General features: G+C 42.0%; 1 protein-coding gene across 6 annotated transcripts; it reads right to left on the bottom strand.

The window, feature by feature from the left end:
- Positions 1 to 4,913: 4,913 nt before the first annotated feature.
- On the bottom strand, positions 4,914 to 22,321 carry LOC141468904 (phospholipid scramblase 1-like). 6 transcript variants are annotated; one of them, XM_074154191.1, is made up of 9 exons: positions 22,244 to 22,321; positions 16,775 to 16,806; positions 15,854 to 15,952; positions 13,665 to 13,843; positions 12,550 to 12,592; positions 11,251 to 11,471; positions 10,262 to 10,423; positions 9,068 to 9,229; positions 4,914 to 7,847 (listed from the first exon to the last, which is right to left on the bottom strand). In XM_074154191.1, exons 2-9 carry the CDS (start codon positions 16,779 to 16,781, stop codon positions 7,788 to 7,790), a joined length of 933 nt encoding a protein of 310 aa, XP_074010292.1. In that variant the 5' UTR covers positions 16,782 to 16,806; positions 22,244 to 22,321; the 3' UTR covers positions 4,914 to 7,787. The 6 variants fall into 6 exon arrangements, with proteins under 6 accessions (XP_074010292.1, XP_074010291.1, XP_074010294.1 ...); XM_074154190.1 differs by having other exon boundaries at positions 22,223 to 22,304; XM_074154192.1 differs by having other exon boundaries at positions 4,920 to 7,847; positions 11,251 to 11,399; positions 22,223 to 22,303.
- Between the last annotated feature and the right edge of the window lie 2,982 nt (positions 22,322 to 25,303).

The raw sequence follows: 25,303 nt of genomic DNA, 5'->3' as shown, positions 1-25,303 counted from the left end.
CACCTCTCAAGGTTGTTCCTCAAGGCAGAGAGACCTTTCACCAACAGCAGATCTTTGGTAAGTGACTGATATCGCACATAACCTTGTAGTACAGTAACTTTTATATTTGCCTTAGTAACTTTGATTTTTGCCTTGGTAGTTTTGAATCATTCAAATGATTGTGTCGTACAGTAACAGAGTGAACCTTGCCATCGAACTTTGTTAAGTCACATTTTTACAACATCGTATTAAAAACACTTTTGCTAATACCTTTGAGGTTCTTTTAAGTGATGACCCATTCGCAACATCATGAAAACATATAAAGAGCCCCAGACCAACGCAACAGAATTCTCCACTAGCTGGGCTCTTCCCTCCACCCTGGGAGAGCTGCAGCTTTTTCTTTGTTATTCTCTCCCTCCAACCTCTTGTTATTTTCTGTGGAGTTTTTATACCTTCTTTACCTCCTGTCTCACTAATTTTAAGATCATATCTTTGCTTTTTGCTTGAAGTGGCTTCTTCATCTTGTGATATAGTGGTGGTTTCTCCTCCGTGCAACCTGTATTTGTTTCCTTGCCCTGGTCTGGTGAGATTCCCTTATTTGCAAGTTCCCCTCATTCTACAACTTCTTCCCTGCATCATACTTTTACCATTACCATTTATCAATTTCATTAGTATTTCTGTCACAAGTTACTCACATTTGTTGTCATACAATGCCCATTAGTAGTCAAACACTTAAGCCATGCAATTTTACAATACATTCCCTTGAACAAAGATTTCATAGAATCATAGAATCATAGAATGGCTAGAGTTGGAAAGGACCTTAAAGATCATCTAGTTCCAACCCCCCTGCCATGGGCAGGGACACCTCTCACTAGAGCAGGTTGCTTAAAGCCCCATCCAGCCTGGCCTTGAACACTTCCAGGGATGGGGCATCCACAACTTCCCTGGGCAACCTGTTCCAGTGCCTCACCACCCTCACTGTAAAGAATTTCTTCCTTATATCTAATCTAAATCTCTTCTCTTCCAATTTAAAACCATTGCCCCTTGTCCTGTCACCACTCTTCCTGACAAAGAGTCCCTCTTCAGCTCTTCTGTAGGCTCCCTTCAGGTATTGATAGGCTGTTATAAGGTCTCCCCGGAGCCTTCTCTTCTCCAGGCTGAACAACCCCAGCTCTCTCAGTCTGTCTTCATAGGAGAGGTGCTCCATCCCTCTGATCATCCTCGTGGCCCTCCGCTGGACCCGTTCCAACAGGTCCATGTCCTTTCTGTGTTGAGGACTCCAAAGCTGGACACAGTACTCCAGGAGGGGTCTCACGAGCGCAGAGTAGAGGGGCAGAATCACCTCGCGAGACCTGCTGGCCACACTTCTCCTGATGCAGCCCAGGACACGGTTGGCTCTCTGGGCTGCCAGTGCACACTGCCTGCTCATGTTGAGCTTCTCATCCATAAGCACTCCCAAGTCCTTCTCCTCGGGGCTGCTCTCCAGCCATTCTCCACCCAACTTGTATTTGTGCCTGGGGTTGCCACGTCCCAGGTGCAGGACCCTGCACTTGGCTTGGTTGAACTTCATGCAATTTGCACGAGCCCACCTCTCCAGCCTGTCTAGGTCCCTCTGGATGGCATCCCTTCCCTCCAGCGTGTCAACTGCGCCACCGAGCTTGGTGTCATCAGCAAACTTGCTGAGGGTGCACTCTATCCCACTGTCCATGTCACCGACAAAGATGTTAAACAGTACTGGTCCCAGTACCGACCCCTGCGGAACACCACTCGTTACTGGCCGCCACCTGGACATTGAGCCATTGATTGTAACCCTTTGGATGCGGCCATCCAGCCAGTTCCCTATCCACCGAGTGGTCCATCCATCGAATCCATGAGTTTCCAATTTTGAGACCAGGATGTCGTGCGGGACAGTGTCAAATGCTTTGCATAAGTCCAGGTAAATGACGTCAGTCGCTCTGCCCTTGTCTACCAAGTCTGTGGCAGTATTGTAAAAGGCCACCAAATTTGTCAGGCACGATTTGCCCTTGGTGAAGCCATGTTGGCTGTTTCCAATCACTTCTTTATTCTCCATGTGCCTTAGCAAGGATTTCAGGAGGATCTGCTCCATGATCTTGCCAGGCACAGAGGTGAGACTGACCGGCCTGTAGTTTCCCGGGTCTTCTTTGTTTCCTTTTTTGAATATTGGAGTTATGTTCCCTTTTTTCCAGTCAGTGGGAACTTCACCAGACTGCCACGATTTCTCAAATATGATGGAGAGGGGCTTAGCAACTTCGTCCGCCAGTTCTCTCAGGACCCGTGGATGGATTTCATCAGGTCCCATGGACTTATGCACCTTCAGGTTCTTTAAGAGGTCTCGAACCTCGTCTTCTTGTACTGTGGGTGCTTCTTCATTCCCAGAGCCCCTGTTCTTGCCCTCCGTGACTTGGGCAGTGTGGTTAGGGCCCTTGCCAGTGAAGACTGAGGCAAAGAAGTCATTCAGTAGCTCAGCCTTATCCACATCCTGGGTGACCAGGTCTCCCGTTTCCTTCCGGAGGGGACCCACAGCTTCCCTCGTCTTATTTTTATCCCTGATATATCTATAGAAGTTCTTCTTGTTATTTTTCACATCCCTGGCTAGATTTAGTTCTGCCTGGGCTTTCGCTTGCCTGATCAGGTTTCTGGTGACTCGGACAGCTTCTCTGTATTCTTCCCAGTCTACCTTTCCCTGCTTCCACCCTCTATAGGCCTCCTTTTTGGTCCTGAGTTTGTCCAGCAGTTCCTTGTTCATCCACGCCGGCCTACTGGCTATTTTGCCCGATTTCTTCTTTTTTGGGATGCACCTCTCCTGAGCTTGGAGGAGGCAATCCTTAAATACCACCCAGCTTTTTTGGGCCCCTCTCCCTTCCAGTTCTTTTTCCCACGCTACCTTACCAATCAGATCTCTCAGGAGATCAAAGTCTGCTCTTTTGAAGTCCAGGGTAGCCAGCTTGCTGCGCACCCTCCTTGCTGCCTTATGAATCTTGAATTCTATCATCTCATGGTCACTGCAGCCGAGGCTACCCTTGAACTTGACATTCCCGACCAGCCCCTCCTTGTTGGTGAGGACAAGGTCCAGCACTGCTCCTTTCCTCGTTGGTTCCTCTATTATTTGCAGAAGAAAGTTGTCGTCGACACATTCTAAGAACTTCCTTTGATTTTCTTTTTTACCCCCTACCTAGCATTTCCAATGAGTCACCCTTGAACATGCGGTAAATGAGCTAAATTCAGTCCAAGAAAACCAGTTGCTTTCTCCTTCCCCTTACTCACCTTTTATTGTGTGGTCCCTGCTGCTGCTGTCAGCTCTTCAGCTGTGGCCAAAGTTATTCTCATTAGTAAAACCAAGATAAGCTGTGTGAGGGATGTAAGGGCTGTCCTTGGGTCTACAAAAAGACCCAGAGAGGCCTTTTCATAAACTTTGCTAATATGAATTAAAATGTTTTTAGGAAACCAACTCTATTACAATATACTTTAAAACAATATTCCTCCTCTTCTTCGATTAGCAATATCTCTTTAACATCTTTATCAATGATCTGGACAAGGGGATTGAGTGCACCCTCAGTAAGTTCGCAGACGACACTAAGTTGGGTGGCAGTGTCGACCTGCTGGAGGGTAGAAAGGCTTTGCAGAGGGATCTGGACAGGTTGGATCAATGGGCTGAAACCAACAGGGTGAGGTTCAACAAGGCGAAGTGCCGGGTCCTCCACTTGGGTCACAGCAACCCCAGGCAGCGCTACAGGCTTGAGGCAGAGTGGCTGGAGAGCTGCCTGGCAGAAAAGGACCCGAGGGTGTTGGTGGACAGCTGGCTGAACATGAGCCAGCAGTGTGCCCAGGTGGCCAAGAAGGCCAACAGCATCCTGGCCTGTATCAGGAACAGTGTGGCGAGTAGGACTTGGGAGTTGATCGTCCCCCTGTACTCGGCACTGGTGAGGCCCCACCTCAAGTACTGTGTCCAGTTTTGGGCCCCCTACCACAAAAAAGACACCGAGGTGCTGGAGCGGGTCCAGAGAAAAGCAACAAGGCTGGTGAGGGGTCTGGAGCACAAGTCTTATGAGGAGAGGCTGAGGGAACTAGGGTTATTCAGCCTGGAGAAAAGGAGGCTGAGGGGAGACCTTATTGCTCTCTACAACTACCTGAAAGGAGGGTGTAGAGAGGCGGGGGTCGGTCTCTTCTCCCCAGTCACGGGCGACAGGACTAGAGGAAACGGCCTCAAGTTGCGCCAGGGGAGGTTCAGGCTGGATATTAGGAAAAAAATTTTCACTGAAAGGGTTATCAGACATTGGAATGGGCTGCCCAGGGAGGTGGTTGAGGCACCATCCCTGGAAGTGTTCAAAAGACAGGTTGACGTGGTGCTGGGAGACATCGTTTAGTGATGGTGTTGCATTTTGTTGTTTTGTGGGTGTTTATTTTTGTCAGTTAGGTTGATGGTTGGACAAGATGATCCTGAAGGTCTCTTCCAACCTAGAAGATTCTGTGATTATTCTCTCTCCTCTGTTATCAAAACCCCAATCTTGCTTAAGACTAAAGGAGGAGTTTGTTCGTTTTTTTTTACACCTGTAATTTTAATTTCTGGAAACTGGAATTAACTACGCTTTTCTACTGAAAAACGCCATATAAATTATGCCTTTCTGTGCTGTATAGACCCTAGGGTTTCATCAAGTGACTGCATCTCCTGTACAGCTGAGGTGAAAAACTTACAGGGATGATACAGATGGAAAGGTCATTAACAGAACTAGAGAGATCCGTCTGCAACTCTTACTCTGTAAAGGTTTTATGTAACAGGTCTCGCTAACTGAGATGGTATTGAATAGCAGGCAGATGCTGAAAGCCTTCTAATGCTTTCCAAAGCCTGGATTTATGGATAGGGGGATAAATCATTGTATTGCTTATAGTCTGATGGATGAAGAGTGGAGAGTTCTAGAGTCTGGTGATTTATTAAATATGGATATTGTTATGGGTTCTTTCAAAATGAAGAAAGACAGCTCAAAGAATGATTTATTCCGCATTTAGCACAATCGGTTTCAGAAATGAGCAAGTGAATACAGCTGTTTCCAGAAGTTCTTGAAAAATTTAAGGAATAAGCATTTTTCAATTAAATATCATTGGGAAAAAGTGAAAGAGATTACAAAGATGGTAAGATATCATTTGGTTAACTAAAGAGTTACCCCTTGATAGCTTTAGTTAGGACTTCTCATGTAGTATCTTTGTGTTTGTGAGAGACTGTGAAGCACTTCACCAGAGAAAGTTTATGAACTGTGTAACCCTTATCAGAGCTATCCAGTTACCCCACTGGTGGGAAGTTCCCCTAGTCCAATGCTCTCTCTGTCCTTTTATGATCTGAGGTTGTGGAACTTCTTTCCTGTTCTTACCACAATTCTGGCAAATCTAAGAGGCTTAGCTTGAACTTCTCACACCTTACTATGTAGCCGGATTCACATACTGATTCCCTTGGGCTAATTCTTCATCTTATTTACTAATTTTGCTAAATACATGGTAAAGAAATAATCTGTAGCAATTTGACCACTAGGCTCAAGCAGCACAAAATCAAAAAATCTAAATAACAACAGCACAACTTACACAACTTCATTGTTGGGTTCCATTGTATTTGAGAAACCTGTTTGTAAGCAAAGGTATCTTTTCTTTGATTACACTTTACAGAATTGTTCCCGCCTGCAACTGCAATTCTGCTTAAGATACAAGAGTTTCAATATTTTTTTCCTATACAGCTTGATGTGAAGCTGAGATGTTCTCAAATTCTTCCCTTACTGCTCTACAGAGATATATGTGAATTTTTCTACATAATTTTGTATGCAAGGTTGTTGGGACAATGGTGCTTCCAGCACTTACGGTGAATACCTAAGCACAACATTTGAACATAAAATTTTGAATTACTTGGAGGAATGAAAATAAAGTCTCCTGGTTATGTCCCATTAGCCCAAGGTTCTAATACCTTACTTAAATTTGCATACACTCCCCAGTTTAATGTCAAGGGATGAATTTATGATGCAAGATGCTTTTCAGTATAGGCAAATGTATCACTGTTTTGCCTACTTGCAAAATATTATTCCATCCATTCTTCAAACAGCCACAAACAGACCTCACTGTAATGCAAAAAGTAAATTTAAATTCTATGCAGGACCTGCCATGGAATTAAGCAGGTATTTTCAAATCTCTCCAAAAAAATGTTTATGTAATATCTGAGTAACTCTGGTCTCTGTTGAATGGACAGCTATTGAATGTGATTGAGCCTGGGACTTCAGAGCAATGGGCAGAAATGAAGCTGTGTGTCATCCCTTGCAGGAAAAATAATAGCAATGGGCTTAGACATATAAATCCCTACAGGACAGGTCTGGTCCTGGGTGTGTTACTTTGGTTTCTGTACATATAGTGTCTATTCCTAACTGAAGCAATCAGAAACTTTTAGTGGATTTTAGCAAGACCCAATTTCTGGTATCTCATCAATAGCTGGTCAATAAAACACAATAATTTAGTCCCTTAGAATAGTGCTGATGAGTCAAAAATGCATGTCCAACAATCCCTATTATTAAAGACACCATAATCAAGGAATTTTGTCTTTAGCAGCAGAAGGTAACTTTAATAAGGCATAATATACAATTTTGAAGACTTTCAGAATGGTATAGGCTGTTGTCACAAGTTTGCACAACTCTTAAAACATCAAAGAGAGGCCAAGTACATAGCAGCAGTGACTGCTCTGCATTTTGACAGGCCAGAAACAATCAATAAATTGAAAATACTGAACAAGGAATCTTTGTAAAAATTAGAATACAACTGAGAATATTGGAAGGACTTCTCCCTATAGCTGGATCCCAAGAACCACTATATATGCACATGCTTGTGTGCAGCTGGGGTAAGAAATAGCAACTTTATCCATTGCTCGCCCATTTAAATAAAGCTATAAATGCTAAGAAATAGACCTGCCATTTCATGCATCTGCTTTTGAAATGGAATTGTTCTGTTTATTATTCCTGTGCCCTCACATCTACAGACAGACTTACAATCTGTGAAAACCATGGACTAAATGAAGAGGAAAGAGGACTGGAGAAACTGAAAAGTAAGTAACTAGTTTTTCCTTGCCTCAGGAAAAAACACACTCATGCACAAAGCAATTACCAAAGGATTATTAAACAGAAGCAGGCATTTACATTTCCTGTCTCCTCTAAACTTCTGTTGGTGAAAATCAAAGCCTTACGTTTCAAAACAACCCAAATTATGAAACTAAGTTACACTAATGGAGTCATATTTGACAGCAGGTTTATCACTAGATTAATACAATTTTACAGTGGTTTCTGATAGCTCTCTTCACTTAGATCACTTTGTTTTGAACCTATGTATTTGATAAGAAGTTGGAAACAACTTCTGGAATGCAAACACTGAGGCAAAACTACCAAAGAAGGATACACAGGAAAAGATAAGGACCTCTTTGTTAGGTTTACTGCTTATATTAATATTGAGTATAGAAGTAGTCCTCTTTTTTAGACATTACAGTAACTATAAGGAGTTACTTTACAATTCCAAATTTCTTGGCAAAAGATTTCTTGGGAAAATATTCCTATAAATCACAGCATTGATCTGTACAGATGAAGCGTTCTTATTTGGATAGTACAAATTATTTAATCAGATTACAAAAAAAAAAAGACCATAAAGCTTTTAGTTTATAGAATATAACTAGAAGCACAAGATGTACATTTCTAATATTCTTACTGGAGCTCTGCAATCCACTGGAAAGTTGGGAGATTGATGTTCTTCATCTTTTTATACAAAACTTCTAGATTTCACTGCCAAACTCCTGCTCGCTGTTTTTTATCACCAGCATGCTCAAAAAACATGAAGTCCTAAGAAGGAAACAAAAAGCAAGCAAAACAAATACTTCATAAATGCAGGTCTTAGTTCAGAGATCTCCTGGTTGCTTTGCAAGGTATTAAAAGCACCTTCTTAGAAACCTCAAATGATGAGAAGTCGGGAGCACCTCTCTCCACTCCCCAATCACCTGGGGGTCTCAGGAATAGGACATCCACAGAGAGAAAAAGATGTGGTGAAAGACCTACATGGAAACTTTAAATTATCACTAGCCAAAGCTATGCTTCTGTTACTCACGATTCCTGTCCTGGCTTTGTTCAGCCTGACTCAGCCCCTTCAATTTTACCTCAAACTGCAGTCCATCATAATGATGACTATCTTTAGTTTACATCTGGGTGTCCCATTTTCTGTGGCTGTGTTGTTCATGCTCACTAACACTGTACTTCATGCACACGGTAGCATGTGAACACACATAGCTAAGGAGAACCTAGTTTGTCCACAGGGCTGAGGCTGGTGAGAACTTTCCAAATTCGAGGTGCCTCACATGCCCCTTTCCTCACCCTCTGCAGCCTCACCAGCACTGAAGCAGTACACATTTTGAAATGGCATCTGATGCCCAGTTGCACCAGAAAGTGGAAACACTAGTGTGTCATGCACTGTTTTCAAAGACCAAACTGAGCTGTGCAGCAGTATTTGACATGGCAGAGTCAAGAGTGCAGCTGAAAAGTGCTGTATCAAGTTGGATTGTTTTGCCTCCACAGAAGTTCCTCCTATTGGAAATGACTCCCTTGAGAACATTTAATCTTGCTCAGCTCAGTGCTTCGTATACCTCCATGGGGAATTGGAAGGAACTGGCTGCAGCACCCACCTGCCCAGTTCACCAGCTCAGCAGGCTGCTCTACCTTTCGATGGGTCTCTTGGCTATTTCTGATCTGAACTTTTCTGGTTTCACCACCCACATAAACATGCTTGACTACTAATGTGTCTGTTTGGAGTCTTCCCTTTACAGGGTTTCTCAGTCCCATCACATATGAAGCTCTTCTTAAATGCAGTTAGCACTTCATGTAGTCTAGAATAAGCTTATCATCCGAAATAATTCTTTGTTGCCCTCCACAGTTAGTTTTACACATAGGAAGTTCACAACAAGCTGTCACCCACTTCAGGGAGCTCAGAGTCAAATCCTTTAGCAGCACAACTTGAACACAAAGAGGAAAAACTCAGTTCATATTCAAGTATTAGGGAGCGATAGACTTACGATAAGGAAGCAAGCACCGATCATGACAGCTTTCATTTTTACATCAAGGTCCATTGGGAATGTGATTCCAAAGTTATCCGCATCTGTAACAGCTTCTTTCAAAAACCCAGTCCACTGCTTAGAAATCCTCCCAACAGCACAAGTCTCATCCACAGACTTCACCTAGTTTAATATAAAATTAAAAAAAAAACATCAAATCTGTCATTCATGATATTCCCAAATCCTTTTCATAATAGATCCATTTGAAAGCTTCAGACTGTGTTATTTGAATTAATGCAGTCATTGATAGCAACTCTGTACCAAAAGGCAACCCTGACTATCAGAAAGTCAGTCTTAAGTAGCACAGACATGAACTTAATTCTAAACCTGACTGCGGAGCTCAGTGCTTTAATGGTGTTGGAAGACAGCTACCGCACGCACGCACACTCACTCTGCTGGAAGCGTTGTCTTTTAGCCAAGAGAGTGAATTAGTTTCTCCTGCCATGTATCAGGAACTGCTCAAGTGAAAATTAAACAAATTACATTCTTTTGCTCCAAAGCAGAGATTAGCCCTTTGTCAACATGATGTTTCGTAAAGTTAGATCCAGTCTTCATGGTTGTGTGAAAGACTAGTCCCCAAAATAAAATTATACTAAATTTGCATTAGCAGCTATTTGCAACATCATTTTAAATATTGAATGGTAGACTGGTATATCTACTACTTCATTTGTACAAAAACAATAATGCATTAATCACTATTATTTTTAAGTGAAAGGTGTAACACTTCAGTCATTCAAACCTGTATTTTAGGTCTAAATTATCTTGATTTACTTGGTCATTGAATGATTATTAAATGATTAAATGAGTGGTTGTAGGAATTCATTTTAATATCTGATACAGCTGAGAATGACATTTCGTTAGGACCTAACATAATAGATTCAAATAGATATTGCTGCTAAATATTTCAATTAAGAGATCTGTGTGCAACCACAGGGAATCAGTCTCACTGATCACTGATGAGTGGTTTTAAGATGTCATTTCTGGAAGTTTGTCTGGTTTATCCAGAGAAATGAATTGCTTATATTCGCATTAAAAGATTATGTATTAATTACTTAATACATACAACAATTCCATTGATAGGTAATAAGTCGAGCAACAAACTACTATCAAATTACTATCTGAAAGAAGATACGTACAATTTTTAGCATTGCGTACCTCAAAATTAATGTCCTCACAACAGCTACAGACAACACACGGGCCAGCAATTTTCAGTACATCCATTCTTTTCTCATCTTGAATGGTAAACTTTGGCAGGCAGGGATGCCAGTTTTGGACAATGTAACCAACTGGTGTTCCTGGACGTGCCTGAACTTCTAGCTTCACAAGAAAAAGAAAACCTCCACGTGAATGTTCATGCTTTGATATCCTTGTTAGACAAAACCCACACTAGCACACAAACTAACCACGACAATTTTTCCACAACAATCTGGCTTTCCAACGCACGAAGCTGCATGGGGGTTTCTGCGAACATTTTCAGAAAACTGCGCACAAATTGCAGACCTCATATACAGCTTTTGCCTTCTCAGAAAAAAAAAAAAAGATGATCCTAAGGCTATATGTACACAAGCTATATATCTACAGCAGAAAGATCAAAGTCTAGTGAAAGAAAGGCTGTGAGCATCCTGAAAGCATTCGGTGAAGACATCACAGGATGCAGCTACTACAAATCCCTCAGTAAGAGCTTTGAGTAGCCTCAAATTTGAGGCTTCAGAAGTTGTATCACCCCATAATTATTTTAATACTAAAAAAGCTCATAATTTCTTGTGTTGAATTCCACTACAACTTTCACAGCAGTATAGTGAAAACTCTAGCTGTTATTTTATGAAAGCTGTTGCCCAACTCTTACACTGCAAGTCCATCTCCAGTGCAGATTTCATCACTAGCCACAAGTTCCCTGATAAATTCAATTTTTCATTACCGTCATCAGAAGCAGCCGGAGTAAACCTAAGTGCTGCAGCACACTAGTTTCTTCCCAGACCAAGGAGACCCCATGCACAAATCCCAAACAAATGTCTCTCCCCACAACTTACAGACAAAAGCTGACTTATTTCACCTCGCCTCCTGATTCAAGACAATTCCATCCTAGAACTGCAGAGGTGGACCACATCCCACGCGAAGGAAGATGGTGAGATGGAGCAACTCACCTCCTGTAAGCAGCAGGGAAAGCAGCACGAAGAACACCGGAGGGGTCTCTGCAGCGTTATCACCTCGTGGCCCAGGTTGTCTGTAATCCGGAGGGTGAAGGGTCGTGATGGCCCACAACAATTCCTGGTACAGCAGTCAGTGTCCTCTTCTGCAAAATACACCCTTTGCCCCAGAGTATTCTTGATTTCATATTTGTTTTTTGTTTCAAAGCTAGTCAAAACTGAAGAACAAGGACAAAACTGTTAAATTTCTGAGGTGCGCCTGGTTAGAAAAGTCACCACGCTAACTCTAAAGCTACTCTAAGCAATAAAGCTTTGGGAAGGCACCCCTCACTCAAAGTCTCTCGGAGGCAGCCACTGGTGAAGTGAAGTGGTGGGGAAGGACCCTCAAGCAGAGCAGCCTGATGGACTTCAGAGAGGAGAAGCCACCATGTACATGGCAACACAGAAAGAGCATGGAGATATCCATCAGTCCCCTCCCACCAGATACAGACACCTACTGCCACAGCAAGCACCACAATTATAAATAACACAGCATGGAAGTGTCTCAGGGAAGAGGTGAAGAGATGAGAATGAAACTTGTGAATTTTGGGGTGAAGCAAGAAAAGGGCCGTAGAGGGCACAAATAGTTCCAGAATGAGAAGGCCACAAAAACAAAGCCTCAGTCAAGAATCACAGCAGCACAAATAGAAAACAAGAGCCAGGACAGAAATTTTAATTAATTGCTCTAACAAATAAAAGTACTCTTTGAAGCATTATGGACAGAAAATGCAGTAGCACTAGGTGTCAGCCGAGATGGATGGTACATTTTATTTCTTCTGTTTGAAAGACACTCATAACACGACTTTGATATTCTTAAAGTGAACACAATGAGAGGAACAGAAGGAAAGCAGTTCAATTTGCTAAAACAGCAGGATTGCCTGGAAATGGGATCGGAGCTGCATGGCAGTCTATGGAATTAGATAAAGTAAGAGAGGGCAGAAAAGAAGATCTTTAAGTAGGGAAGAGAGGCAAGTAGAAATCATGTGAATGAATAACATGGGAAATGTGTGACTTCAGCTATAACTAACTACCAAGATGATTCAGCTGCATTCCTATGTAACTTTTAAGATACAGAACCTGCTTAAAACTCTCCACCCTCCTATTTTCTCCTTCCTCTCTTCCACAACTTCTGCAGAGGCAGGAAAGAGAAAGCCAGCAAACCACCTTAAATACGTAGTGTCAAAGAGAATCTAAATTTTACTGTTTTTGGGATTATTAGATTTAAACATTTCTCTGTTATAAATGCTTTTCACTTACTCTCAAGAAGTTCAATTTGTTGATGAATTAATATCTGGTCAATCTGTTCATGGTTGAAAAATTAAACAGATAAATAGTTAACAAGTTGTAACTAAGAGAAATCTAGTTTTAAGAAGCATTGTGGTTTCATTTCAGATTGCAGATTTATGGATCACCACATTGCCTAGAGGCAGAACATCCACCAGTAAAGCTGTGGAAGTAGCTCATGTGCCCCCCTTGTCCTGTCCTCTGTCAATTTAGCAGAACAGGGTTTTAGAGCACCAGAGCAGATGGCAGAAGCTGTAACCAAGCTGGTCTGGTTACAAGGGGGCAGGGTGAGTGTGCCCGTGCTCATTTCAGGGCTCAAGGTAGCTCAGCCACAGAGCCCAAGAGAGCCTCCCACACCACGTACCCCAGCTGCCTACATCAGGAGTCCGGACTGACAAAAGCAGGAAACTGAGAAATTTTAAAGCAGAAGCTCAGCTACTGCTCAGCTCCAAGTAAAACTCAGGAAAAATCAGCTTTCCTCACTGGTGCTTTTTTTTTTGGGGGGGGGGGGGGGGCAATTTGCAAAACTGGCTACAATACACCAATGTTAAGCCTTAATATTTGCCCCCAGTGATGAGATGAACTGTACTTTTACAGCACAAGGACATATTCTGCAACGTGGAAACAATTCTTATTTTGCTGTTAGCATTCTCTACGTTGTGAAGTCTGACTAGCACCTCATCTGACAACATTATGAAGAGGTGTGAAGAAAGCATCATGTAGAAAATTAAGCACCTCTAATGTGCTACAGTTGCCCATATTATATATATTTATTACATACACCTTGCCAAATCACATTACATCTCACAAACAATAGCTTCAGAATGGGACGGATGTATGATGGCCCTGTGCCCCCCCCTTCAGCATCTCACTTGGCAGGAGAGCACTCCATGAAGTGCTGCAGCCGTAACAGGCACCTCCACACTCAAACAGGCATCACCCACATTACAAAAGGCTTCCCTTAGGCAGCCCAAAACAGCAACCTGCGCAGCTGCAACAAAGCCAGATGCTTTTTTTAGCTATTTCACGGATGCAGGCTGCTTCTCAGGATAACCTGTTCTCTGGGGAAGGAGGAAGGGTGCAGGTACCTGTGTGAGGTATTCCAGTCCAGGAGGGCAGTTGGGAAAAGCAGGAGGGACAGGCATCCAGATTGTCCCTTCCTTCACGATGGGCTGGTTCTGGATGGGTGGAACAGCAAATCCAGGTGGAACTGGACTTGTGGCCTGCGCCTGGAAGCCATAGTTCCACGCATCTGTGACACCTGGTGCTGTAGGAGAGAGGCAGTTATGAAACTTAAGATGTTGCAAAAAGATTGCCCCGTGGATCTTTGAACAGTTAATTTGTTTACTCTTTTGACCCATGAAGATCCTTATGCCTACAATGTATTTCAGTTATGAATACTGCAACTTTCGTGAGGGAAGTTACACTGGATTGGCATGTTCTAATCCCTCCAGACAAAACCAAACCAAATAAATAAATGCATCATTCTTGAGTATAGCAGAAATTTTATTCACATGAAGATAGGCAATTCAAAAATTAGAAAAAAAACCATAAAAACTATTGGCATTTACGTGTTGTCAGTTGAGCAAACGAGGAATTTTAAGATAAAATTTTCCTGGAATTATACCTTCTACTTACGTGACAGGAAATGTCCTTTAAGCAAACTTTATCTGCAGGTTTCAAACCACGTAACTGTTATCTAAAAACTGCACTCTCCCATTTGTTTAATGGATTCTCTTTCAAAACGCGGGAAATCCACAGCTCCCTTCGTGGAGGAGGTGTGCAGCAAAGAAGAAAACAGTTCCACGTTTTGTGAATGTCAAGTCTCCTCTGGTCGGCACTCAATAGGAAACACAAGCTCTCATGAAGCACTTCAGGGTCTAAATGCTCAGCACCCACCAGGTGGCACAGGCAGCGCTGCCTCAGTGCTCACCACCCATCTGCCGGCAGAGCCCTGCCTCGCCTGGGTAGGGTCCTGCAGAACATGGCCTTTGCTACAGAGACGCTTTATGACCTTGTAGCAGAAGCTGCTGAAGCTGTTATTGAAAGTTACGGAAACAAGAACTGTATTTTTCCTCTCAATACCTCCCTGATGAGGCCTACAATCTGAAGCAGAGGAATTTTATATTTTACTCAGAAGCAAGCGCAACGCAGAAGCCACAAGGAATATCTCCGTAGAGCTGTACCAAGATGAATAGTTCGGGAGCTGCTGACCGACAGACTTATCTTTAGCCCAGATCAGTTCAGCACCAATGTTTCACGCTTTGTCACAAAACACGGACTGCACCGTGCGAAAGCTCACGCTGTGGCCGCAAGCGGGACAGCACCTCGGGTGGTGTGAACAGCTGTGGCTTAAAACCCACGGGTGGCAGGATCCCTCACCCCAGAGAGGGACCCACCATGAAGAATACAAAATTTTATGTCTGAGCACAGGCTTTGCACACAAACTCACTCTCTACTGCTATCGTGGGCAAGCGTGTGCGCATACAACTATTCCAAAGGAAAAACGCTCCCCGACCTTCATCGCAGAGGCAGCACGTGCCCATTCCCCGCGGAAGGCAAAGTGTCCTTACAGACCCCAGAGCGCCTTGCCGCAAGATGCACAAGCTTTAACTGATGAACAGCACAGAAACTTAGGCCAAACTTTTTGCATTTTACCTATAACCCACGCTTTGAACCTGATTGTTAGAAATTGCTCATTGTGATTTGGTTCTTCAGAAAGCATTAGTTACCAGCACATAAGAAGTAATTTACGAGTGCTGCATTTTGAATGGGGAACAGAAAATGAGGTAGAAAAGGAGAAAAGCAAATGACTGAAAGCGTAACTTATAATCATGTGCAAATTACAGCAACAAAGTAGGGAACAGGAACAGAACACATGGACCAGCAAAACTGCAAGAAAACAAATCTTCAGTTCTTGATTTGTAGAGGAAAACAAAGTGAAAATACTGAAATAACATGGTAATTAAAAAATCTGATCATCAGCAAGAAACTGCCACAGATCAATTGCTTTGCAATTTCCCTAACAAACTCCCCACAGTGACCACTGAGAAACATCCAACATTTTTAACTTCTACTGCTATTGGTACTGCATAGCACATACTAACATGTAGCACCAAGAAGGAAAGAAGATGACTTTTCAGCAAAACAGAAATTAACAGAAACTCTACAGAATTAACAGCAGAAAAGTAAATCAGAGACGGTCGCCCTCATGAATCCTCCTACTTCCCGTGCTCATTTCCTAGTGGTATAGCAGATCTGTAGCCAGGCAACCTACCTTGGTAAGTCCCAGGTGCCTGCTGATAGCCATAGGGGACTTGATTTCCTGGTGCATAGTTAGCATTTGAAAATTCAGGTGCTGGTGCTGGGTTATATGCTGGAAGAATGGAACGTATAATTTGAGTATTGCTCATTTCCTCCTACCCTAGGGTGAAAGATCCTCAGCATTGCCTCCTTTTGCAGAGGAGACACATAACAAAATTAAGCAGCTGTTTTCTGTATAGCAAAAACTGTTACAAGCAGCTCGTATTTATGCACAGTATGTATATTAAACATCAATATAACTTAAAGGAGTTCTGATACTTAAACTGCAGAAAAAAGGCAGCTATTACACGATGTCATGAAGATGTCACAGAATCATCTAGCTTGGAAGGGATCTCTTGAGATCACCTAGTCCAATCCCTGCTCAAGCAGCGTCAGTTCACTCTCTGTCTGGACCAGAGGTGCCTTTGTTCATTTATATTAAGAAGGAGGCTTTAATACATAGAATTGCCAGGGAACTGACAGGCTGCCCTCCTGTACAGAAAAGACTGGTAGTGAGCCATTCTCCACTATATACAATATTTTCTCCCCAATTTCTTCAAGTTAGGACTAGACTAATGCCTCACTGACAGACTCAGAGGGTTATAGATTTAAAAAACATTTACCAAGTTCAGTTTGTAAGCAGAAATAACTTGAATTTCAAGATTACTTATTTATTTATTTTATTTAACTTCAGGACTCAAGATCTGAAAATGTAAGCTTTATGTTTTGCAAATGATTAAATTTTTAAATGTAAATAATTTCAATTTAGAACATTCATATATATTTCATACAATTAAAAGGTAAGCTAATAGCTAATACTACTTGACTACCTCACAAGGACCCATGTTATCTTTGATATTAACAAAAGATGACATTTTGTTTATATTTTACTCACCTTGCATTGCCGTGGATCTGCTTATAATTGTTCTGCAAAACAACATTTTTATTTCATGGCTTTTTAAATATATAATTCCACACAGGACTTACTCAAAGTTCTCTACTTGCTATTGATAAAAGATACTTGCCTGTCTAAACCATATTGGAAAGCTGAATTACAAATACTAACTAAAATAACTTTAAATATCTCAGCTTCCTTCTAGCCCTTGTCTCCACCACAGCTTAAGTCTGCATTGTCTACGCCTGCATTCATGCTTTGAGTACCCTGAAATCACCCTCAACTCAGAGGAAACCATCAGGATGTGCAATTATTTCATTGCAGTGCAGGACTCCATTGTGCAGCCATTCACAAACATCATGCAATTTGTATGAACATATTACTGCAGTAATCTCAGAGGAACTGGTTTAGCGCGTTGACATTAGACTACAAAACCTGCTTGGGTAGATCCTGGAGCAGCCGTGATGCCGTACCACCACCTGTTCACTTCTCTATACTATTCCACTTCTTAAGTGGTACTACTAAATACCACGTATGCAATTTTTGCATCTTTGCATTTTATTATCTGCACACAATAATAAAGGGTGGGCTTGCACAGGTGAGTGGGCTTCCACAGCAGAGTATCATGAATGAAAGGGCCAACTGCTTGTCTCTTTCTTTCTACTCTTTGAGCATTGCCAAAACAAGTTTAAAAAAACCAACCAAACAAACAAACAAACAGAAAGAACATTTACTGATGTCAGCATCAACCTTGAGAGTTACTCCTTTCAGTCTCTGGGGAAACAAGAGAAGCAGGACGATGACAACAACTTCTATTAAAGACAGAGCTCAAAAATAGCCAGGAGATCTGTAAGTAAAAGTATGAAAAAGGACAGCATAGGAGCTCCTTTTCATAGGATCAAAAGCTTTAAAACAAACAACAAACCCAGTAATTCTTTAAAAGTAATGCAGTTCAAGTTAAAGTAGTAATTTAATTGCCTGTTACGGTTCTTCCAACTAGTTCAGCTGAAGGAACATGGCTGTTCAAAGTTGGGAATGAAACTGAAAGCAGCTCCTTCCTGCTTTTCACTCCCAGAGTAAAAGCAGGTGTCAAAGGAGAAAGTTTAATGGTTCTGGGATGACACGGCATCTAGTTCACTTCCCAGTTCATACACAACATCCTCTCTGTTTAATAAACTGGTCTTAAAGTGCTACTTTTTTAATATTTTTTTTTTTCTACTTTACTAGCTTTACTAACAAAACCACCATCCTGCTTTACATACTTTAATTGGATTCTGGTCCCCATATGAATACAGGTTAAAAAAAACATAATAATTTGAAATTATACTACTAATTTAAGAATCTGAAAGAACACATTCAAATGACATAGCTTAAACCTTGTTCTCACAGTTGATAATATAAAATGCCAAGTTTAATATAGAACCATATTAAAATATGTTGACGAAACTACTAGCTTGTAGGAATAGCCCAAATTAAAGATGAATAAAAAAATGTTATTTAAACTAGCAAAAGATCAGTTTATAGTGTGAGATGTTCCACCTACCTGAACTTCAGTGAAATACCAAGAATTACAACTGAAGGGAGAGTAGAGACACAATCATATGATTTATTTAAAAGAAAGTCTTTATAGTGGCCCAGAATCTTTTTTCTCCCTAAAATCACACATATACACCACTGTTCAATCTAGGGTTTAGCAAATGTTGATATGCTCTATAGCTAGAAAATCAACAAAGATTTTACAAAGTTCAACTCCCATTTCATCAGACATGATGCTAAAGAGAATAGTTAAGCCTCTTTCTTTTAATAAAATTGTCTCTTTTCTTCTATTGCTTTTTATCTAGATGCCTTCTATCACCTCCAATTCAGTCATCAAGAGTAACATACTGCCATTCATGCCCTGCTTTTCATCTGACTGATTTAAAAAGATTGTGAAATAACATAAAATTCTGAAACACCAAAGAGATGAGGAACAAAACCTCACTTTTATCAACCCTTATATTGCCCAATATATTGTTCAGCCATGTTGTTACGTGTGGGGAAATTCCCACCTGGTGAAATCTCAGCCAAGAAACAGTAATAATGGGAAGATCAGTCACTTAGAAAGGAGTTGGTGCCAGCTGCCTTGGTTACACAAACCAATGATTTGAAGCCTACATTTTCATTTCAGTTTAATAAAATGAGGCTTCACCTGCTCCTAGGTGCTGCTAGTTCTAGCAACAGTTTTAAAATAAACATAAGGAACAATCATTGAAACATTACTTACTCAGCATGGAAAAGTAAAGGTATTTGATTTTAGCTCCCACTAATAGAAAAGAGGAAAAATGCTATTTCTTTGTAATGGAGTTGAAATTCCACAGAGTTAGAGAAAAAAAAAAATAAAGTACTTAATCAAATACAAGTCCATTACTGAATTAATTTTGGTTCAACATAAACAGTAGCTGCACAGATCCCGCGTGCTATGCTGGCCACATGCTGCAACCTGAATTCCCAATGTAAATGGAGAGTAAGCTGTACTGGAAGGAGTAAGCTGGCCATGGTGTTCCAGAAGCAGCAGCTCTGTATCTTTGTGTACATCTCATAAAAAGCTTTTACAAGGCCCTGAGCAATCTGATCTAAATATGAATTTAGGCTGGCTTTAAACAGAGAAATAGACCAAATATTATCCTTTCCAAGCTAAATTGTACCAGAATTGTAAGGGTCCTTCACATTTGATTACATTACCTGAGGTATTTGCTGATCAAACATTCCCCAAAATCCCCCAGCTGGAGCGCAGAAGGGCTAGAGGCGGCTGGGGACCAGGCTCCGGCTCCCACCACCTCACCCCTCACTGGGGCTATTTTGGGTTAGGGCTGTGCCGGAAAAAGCCGCTGAGTTTTGCCCTTTCCTGGCAGTAAAAGGGAGTGCAGATGACATACAAACATCCTCTCTTCTCTCGGCAAGGGGACATACCTGGGTTCAGCTTCACATAAGGGAAAGCAGAAGCGATTTTGGCAACAGGAAGGAAGCACAGGGGGACTGGAAATCATGGAATCATAGAATGGTTAGAGTTGGAAGGGACCTTAATGATCATCGAGTTCCAACCCCCCTGCCATGGGCAGGGACATCTCCCACTAGAGCAGGTTACTCAAAGCCCCATCCAGCCTGGACTTGAACACTTCCAGGGATGGGGCATCCACAACTTCCCTGGGCAACCTGTTCCAGTGTCTCACCACCCTCACAGTAAATAACTTCTTTCTGTTATCTAATCTAAATCTCCCCTCTTCCAATTTAAAACCGTTACCCCTTGTCCTGTCACTACGCTTCCTGCCAGAGTCCCTCTCTGGCTCTCCTGTAGGCTCCCTTTAGGTACTGGAAGGCTGCTATAATGTCTCCCCGAAGCCTTCTCTTCTCCAGGCTGAACAACCCCAGCTCTCTCAGCCTGTCTTCATAGGGGAGGTTCTCCATCCCTCTGATCATCTTCGTGGCCCTCTGCTGGACCCGTTCCAACAGGTCCATGTCCTTCCTGTGTTGAGGACTCCAAAGCTGGATACACTATTCCAGGTGGGGTCTCATGAGTGCAGAGTAGAGGGGTAGAATCACCTCCCGCGACCTGCTGGCCACACTTCTCTTGATGCAGCCCAGGATGCGGTTGGCTTTCTGGGCTGCCAGTGCACACTGCTTTCTGCGAAGTGGCTGTTTGGTAACGAATAACCTATTATGAAATAAATACAGTCTCTGGATGGTCTGAGCCCCCCGCGCTGCGCCTGTGTGCCGGGCGTGGGAAAGGCAGGAGCTGCCCACCCTGTACACAGCCAGACGCCTCCCCGAAAAACACCATGTGAACCCCGCAGTGTGGCTTCCAGCAGCACCTACTGCAGCGCAGGGAGGAAATGAAAGGCAAAAGACCAGACACACACACACACACACACACACACACACAAACCCAATCTTAACTGCCAGGACCGGCCATTCAGCTGCGGGTTATCAAGCTGACAGCAGACCCCCACAGCTCAGCTGCTGTACTGCTCGCCAGAGAAGGGACTCACAGCAAGAAGCCTCGTTCTTTGTACCCTGTCCCTATACGTTTTACTATCTAGAACCCATATTGCCAGCCTTCCTCCTCATCCAGAGCGGTTCCCAGACTTTTTTCTTTTGCAGTCAACTGCTGCGATAGCCTAAACCCTCTCACCCAGCACCAGCACACCCAACTGGTTCCTCACCTTCTCCTTCCTTTCTTGAATCGTTTCTCAAATGGGTAACATGGAAGCAACTCTCAGAGGCATCCGGGTGCCCAGGCACAGTGGCTTCCCTCCTCCAAGAGTTTAGAGCCCAGGCACTTAAGGACAGCCAAAAATTTTCGGGAAGGAAATCAAGGAAAATACCAGTTCCAAAGGAAGTCAGAACAAAGCTGCTCTAGTTCAGAAACCAGTACAGAAATAACATCCCTAGATTGTTCCTTTCTAAGGAATGGCAGAAAGCCCACATTTCTTTTCAGTCCCTTTCTCGTTTTCAGAACTGCATTACGCAACTCCATCTCCCTTACCCTGATGCACGTCATTAGATACGCTGCAACGGATTTAGGAAGCTCTTAATTCAGTTAACTACAGAGCTTCCAGTTTTTATCAGAAAAACAGATACCAGCATGACGATCAGTTTCATTTCTTACCAGCTCACTAAAATATTTCCAAGAGCATATTAACATAAGCTACCAAACACAAATATCATGCATGGTGCCATTTAAATACCAAGCCTGACCCTTTCCAAGGTTTACGATTCAAAAAAACATACTTAGAAAGCCAAATAACCGTGAGGCACGCATTAGTTCACCCTAGCTAGCTTTGTGGCACTTGTTTTCATCATCACATTATATTATTCAGCCACTAGATTTTAACCTTTACTGCTAGAGAAACAGTATACTTAAAAATACTCTAGTTGATCTAATTAAGCAGGTTATTTTCTGCTAAAGCTAAAAAAAAAATAGCCTTCACAGAAGGAATGAAGTGAGCTATAAGGTGACACAAAATTATTTTGTTCTGATGCAGTGAGGTACCCTCTCCCCTTATGTAGACACCTCTCCTGAAACCTGGGAGCCCCAACACCCGAGAACCAAACATATAGATGCCACTCTGGGTATCCGGCCTCAGGGCGAGGAGGGCACATCTCTAGCGCTTCCCTGCTGGGTGCCAGGACCACCACCCCCAGAACCGTGCCTGCTGCTGTCCGCTGCCTAGAGCGGGGGTCTCCCAGGACAGCCTTGGCAGCAAGAGCTTTCCTTAAATCACTCTTTGCAAGCCAGTTACTTCGCTAAAGAGAGACATGTTCTAATTTATATGCCCAATCCCCAACTGGAAAACACGGCCCTTCTAATCATCGGGTCCATTTCACAGCCCTTCTGATCACTGGAATGAAAAAAAGACAGACACCTGGAAGAACCACCTAGCAGAAACCACACACGGTAAAGACACTTACGTCCACAGCAAAAAAAATTACCCGTTCCCAAAGCCGAGCCGAGCCCCGCTTCCAGCCGCCCCGCTCCGCAGCGCCCGCCCCCGGCGGAACACCCCGCGCTGCGGGCGGGAGCTGCCCGGGGCCGCCCCCTCCCGGGGCAGCGCAGGGGTGGGGAGCCGGCACAGTTCCTTGTTTCCCGGGAAAAAAAAAAAAAAAAAAAAAAAAAGATGTTTATCAACTGAGAAACACGGCCCGAACGCAACGGCAGCATCCTCCCGCGGCGCCGCTGGGCTGCAAAGGCTCCGCGCTCCGAAGGACTTATTAATTGCTCTCTTTTGCCATGGCAGGGGAATGGAAGGTCAAATATTTTCTTAAAATTAAGTGATGTGGCGTTTCTAGACGGTTTTCTTGCCGAGCCAGAAATTTAAGGTAGCAATGTCTCTCTCAGTGTAACTTTTACAACTAAAATAATAGCGGTGTTCTTTTGTTAAGGAGGTGCGGCAGTTCCAACTTGCTGGTGTAACTCATGGTTTCTGTGTATATCAAATCATTATTCACAGTAAAATCCTAAAAAAGATTTTTTAATTTACTTTTTTAAAATTTTAAGTTTCCTATAATCCTCACACTATCACCATCTCCTGTCTGAAAAGGTTTCCACTGTAACCTAAACACTCAGCAAAGACGGCTGGTTTCTGTGAAATAACCTGTTGATGGAAGAAAAAGCAACCCCAAACCCAAGCCTTTGGTGCTTACCCTGATGCACCAGTTCTGACAGATTTCCTGAAAACACAGGTGATTTGAGGAAATTACTACCTTATCTTTGGCTCATTCTAATATCATCAACATTAATGTTTTAATATGTACATTAATACTTATCGATATGATACTATTTGGAGTAATACAGGCAGTGCAGTGCATTTATATTGCTTGAGGAAACACTTTTTAAGACTGAAAAGGTCCAAAGTTTCCTTAAAGTTTCCTATAACTTTTAAAGTTTTTTTTACTTCAAAAGTAAATTTTTCAAAAGAAAAATTTTCCTCTAGATAGCTACCCCAAAAATGAGTCTTACAAAAAGGGATAGTTTTGTGATGCAGAATCCAGACATACACGATTATGAGAATAGGGGCACCCATTAATTTGTTTACTGTTTTGATAACAAGTTTAACCATACAAGGTGAAGCCCAAGAAGGACAGACAATACTTTAACTTCAAATCTGACTGTATTCAAACACATTTTGTGTGTGGTCTCAAGTTTACTATGCTTTCAGGGTTCCGTGTAGGCTCTGTGGAGCCACACTCACTGTCCTTTATTCATTAGCAGCTTTTTAGTGATGAAGAATGGGGAGGCCCAAAACTAGAGTACCAGGAAAGCTGCTGAAGGCCTTTCATGTAAAAGCAGCTGGAGTTTTAGACCCAGATGATCACTTTAAAACAAAGGTTCATCAAGGTTTCTGTTAAAGAAGGTTTACCATAAACTTATTTTTAAAAAACCAAAAACACAAAACCAAACCAAACCAAACTGCAGTCATACTTCTATATCTCAAAGTGCCCCATTTGTTGGTGGATTTGTTGTTGGATTGTGTAAAATTAAGACAGGGAAGTGTTAAATCCCTCACTTTCAGCTCATGTTTTTAAGAAAGAAGATATTTTATTATAGAACATGTATATTCCAAGTATTTTCAGGTTAAAGATGATAAAAAGATGCAGTTAACATCAGTGTGACATGGATAAGCCATGAATATATTGAACTGAAATGCCTGATTTTATAATGGTCATTGTAGATTTACAGAATAGTAGTTAGTGAGTATCATAAAACATTCCAGGGTTACAAAGAAACTGGTATAACATACTGCAGAGGATTGGCTTACCTAAACATTTCTTTAAATGTCACTGTTAAGAGTCACGTGGAAGTCCTATTGTCTGCAAACATGTAGTCTATATTTTTACTGTAATGGATTTTCATTTACATATTAATGAAAATTTAATCTTTAGATTCTATGAAACCAATTACATTCTAGATTTTTTTCCTAACACGTGACAGTGAATAACAAAATATTTTCCTAAGTTTTAATTCTAATACTTAATTCTCCTGCTAATTTCTTCAATGTATTTGGTTCTCAGACCATTCAATAAACATGATAAACTGAGATTTAAAAAAATAAATTAGGGTCTTTTAAACATCTGTTCATATTGTTGAAAGTCTTGTCTTTCATTCTTCAGAAGATTTTGGATATTATTACATGTACAACGTGTACAGGTGCAGATAAAACCTAATGAGATGCAATATGCCAGCCTTATTTTCAGCATAGCAGAATTATAAAACAAAGCAAAGAACGGTTCTGTTCTGTCAAAGGATCTAAATAATGGATCTATGGTAGCAAAATGCGTTTTTGATTTTTCCATCTCTAGGCTGCCACTAACCTTGTCTTTCATTATACATTCCTACTCCTCAAGTTTTAGGACTACTTCCAGCCAAGTACTAGTTAGCTATGAAGAAGGTAATCCTGTCTGATAGATGAGTAGAAACAGAAATGTGTGATGTTTTCACAAGGAAAAAAGACAGGCTGCTCCTCCTGTGTTAGGGATGAGCTATCTAATTCTTAAAATCAGTTGCTCATAGTGTCAAAGGGGCTATAGAAAGTAGCGTCATTCTGAAATACAAAATATTTCAGATGACATCGAATATAAGCTCATTGCTCAAACACCACAACAAAGAGAGTTATCTCTTCTCCAGATCCCGCAGCTTTGAACACCTTTGCAGCAAGTTATTAACTGCAGTTCGCCTTGGATTGCATGTTATGTACCCTGAAGTAACAGATGAAGAATTTGATGCTCAGAGGTTATAGACCCTAAATTAGATACTGACAGTGAGAAAGCCAGCACCAGCCCTGACAGCTTCTCCAGGAAGACCAGGGGCACAGGGAACTCCTGATGGATAACTCCGAAAGACAAAATTACCTTGTCCTCAGGAAAGAACAGTTCTGAAAACCAAATATTAATCTTATCCCACTCCAAGACAGGAAGCTAGAAAATAATATGAAATCCTGTCCCAACTATCATCTCTGAAAACCTACCAAATTAATAGCCCAGCTTTGAGGGCCT

This window comes from Numenius arquata, chromosome 9 (genome assembly GCF_964106895.1).
Source record: "Numenius arquata chromosome 9, bNumArq3.hap1.1, whole genome shotgun sequence".
Classification (NCBI taxonomy): domain Eukaryota; kingdom Metazoa; phylum Chordata; class Aves; order Charadriiformes; family Scolopacidae; genus Numenius; species Numenius arquata.
The sequence above is the reverse complement of the archived record's forward strand: the minus strand, read 5'-3'. Positions and strand labels throughout refer to the sequence as shown.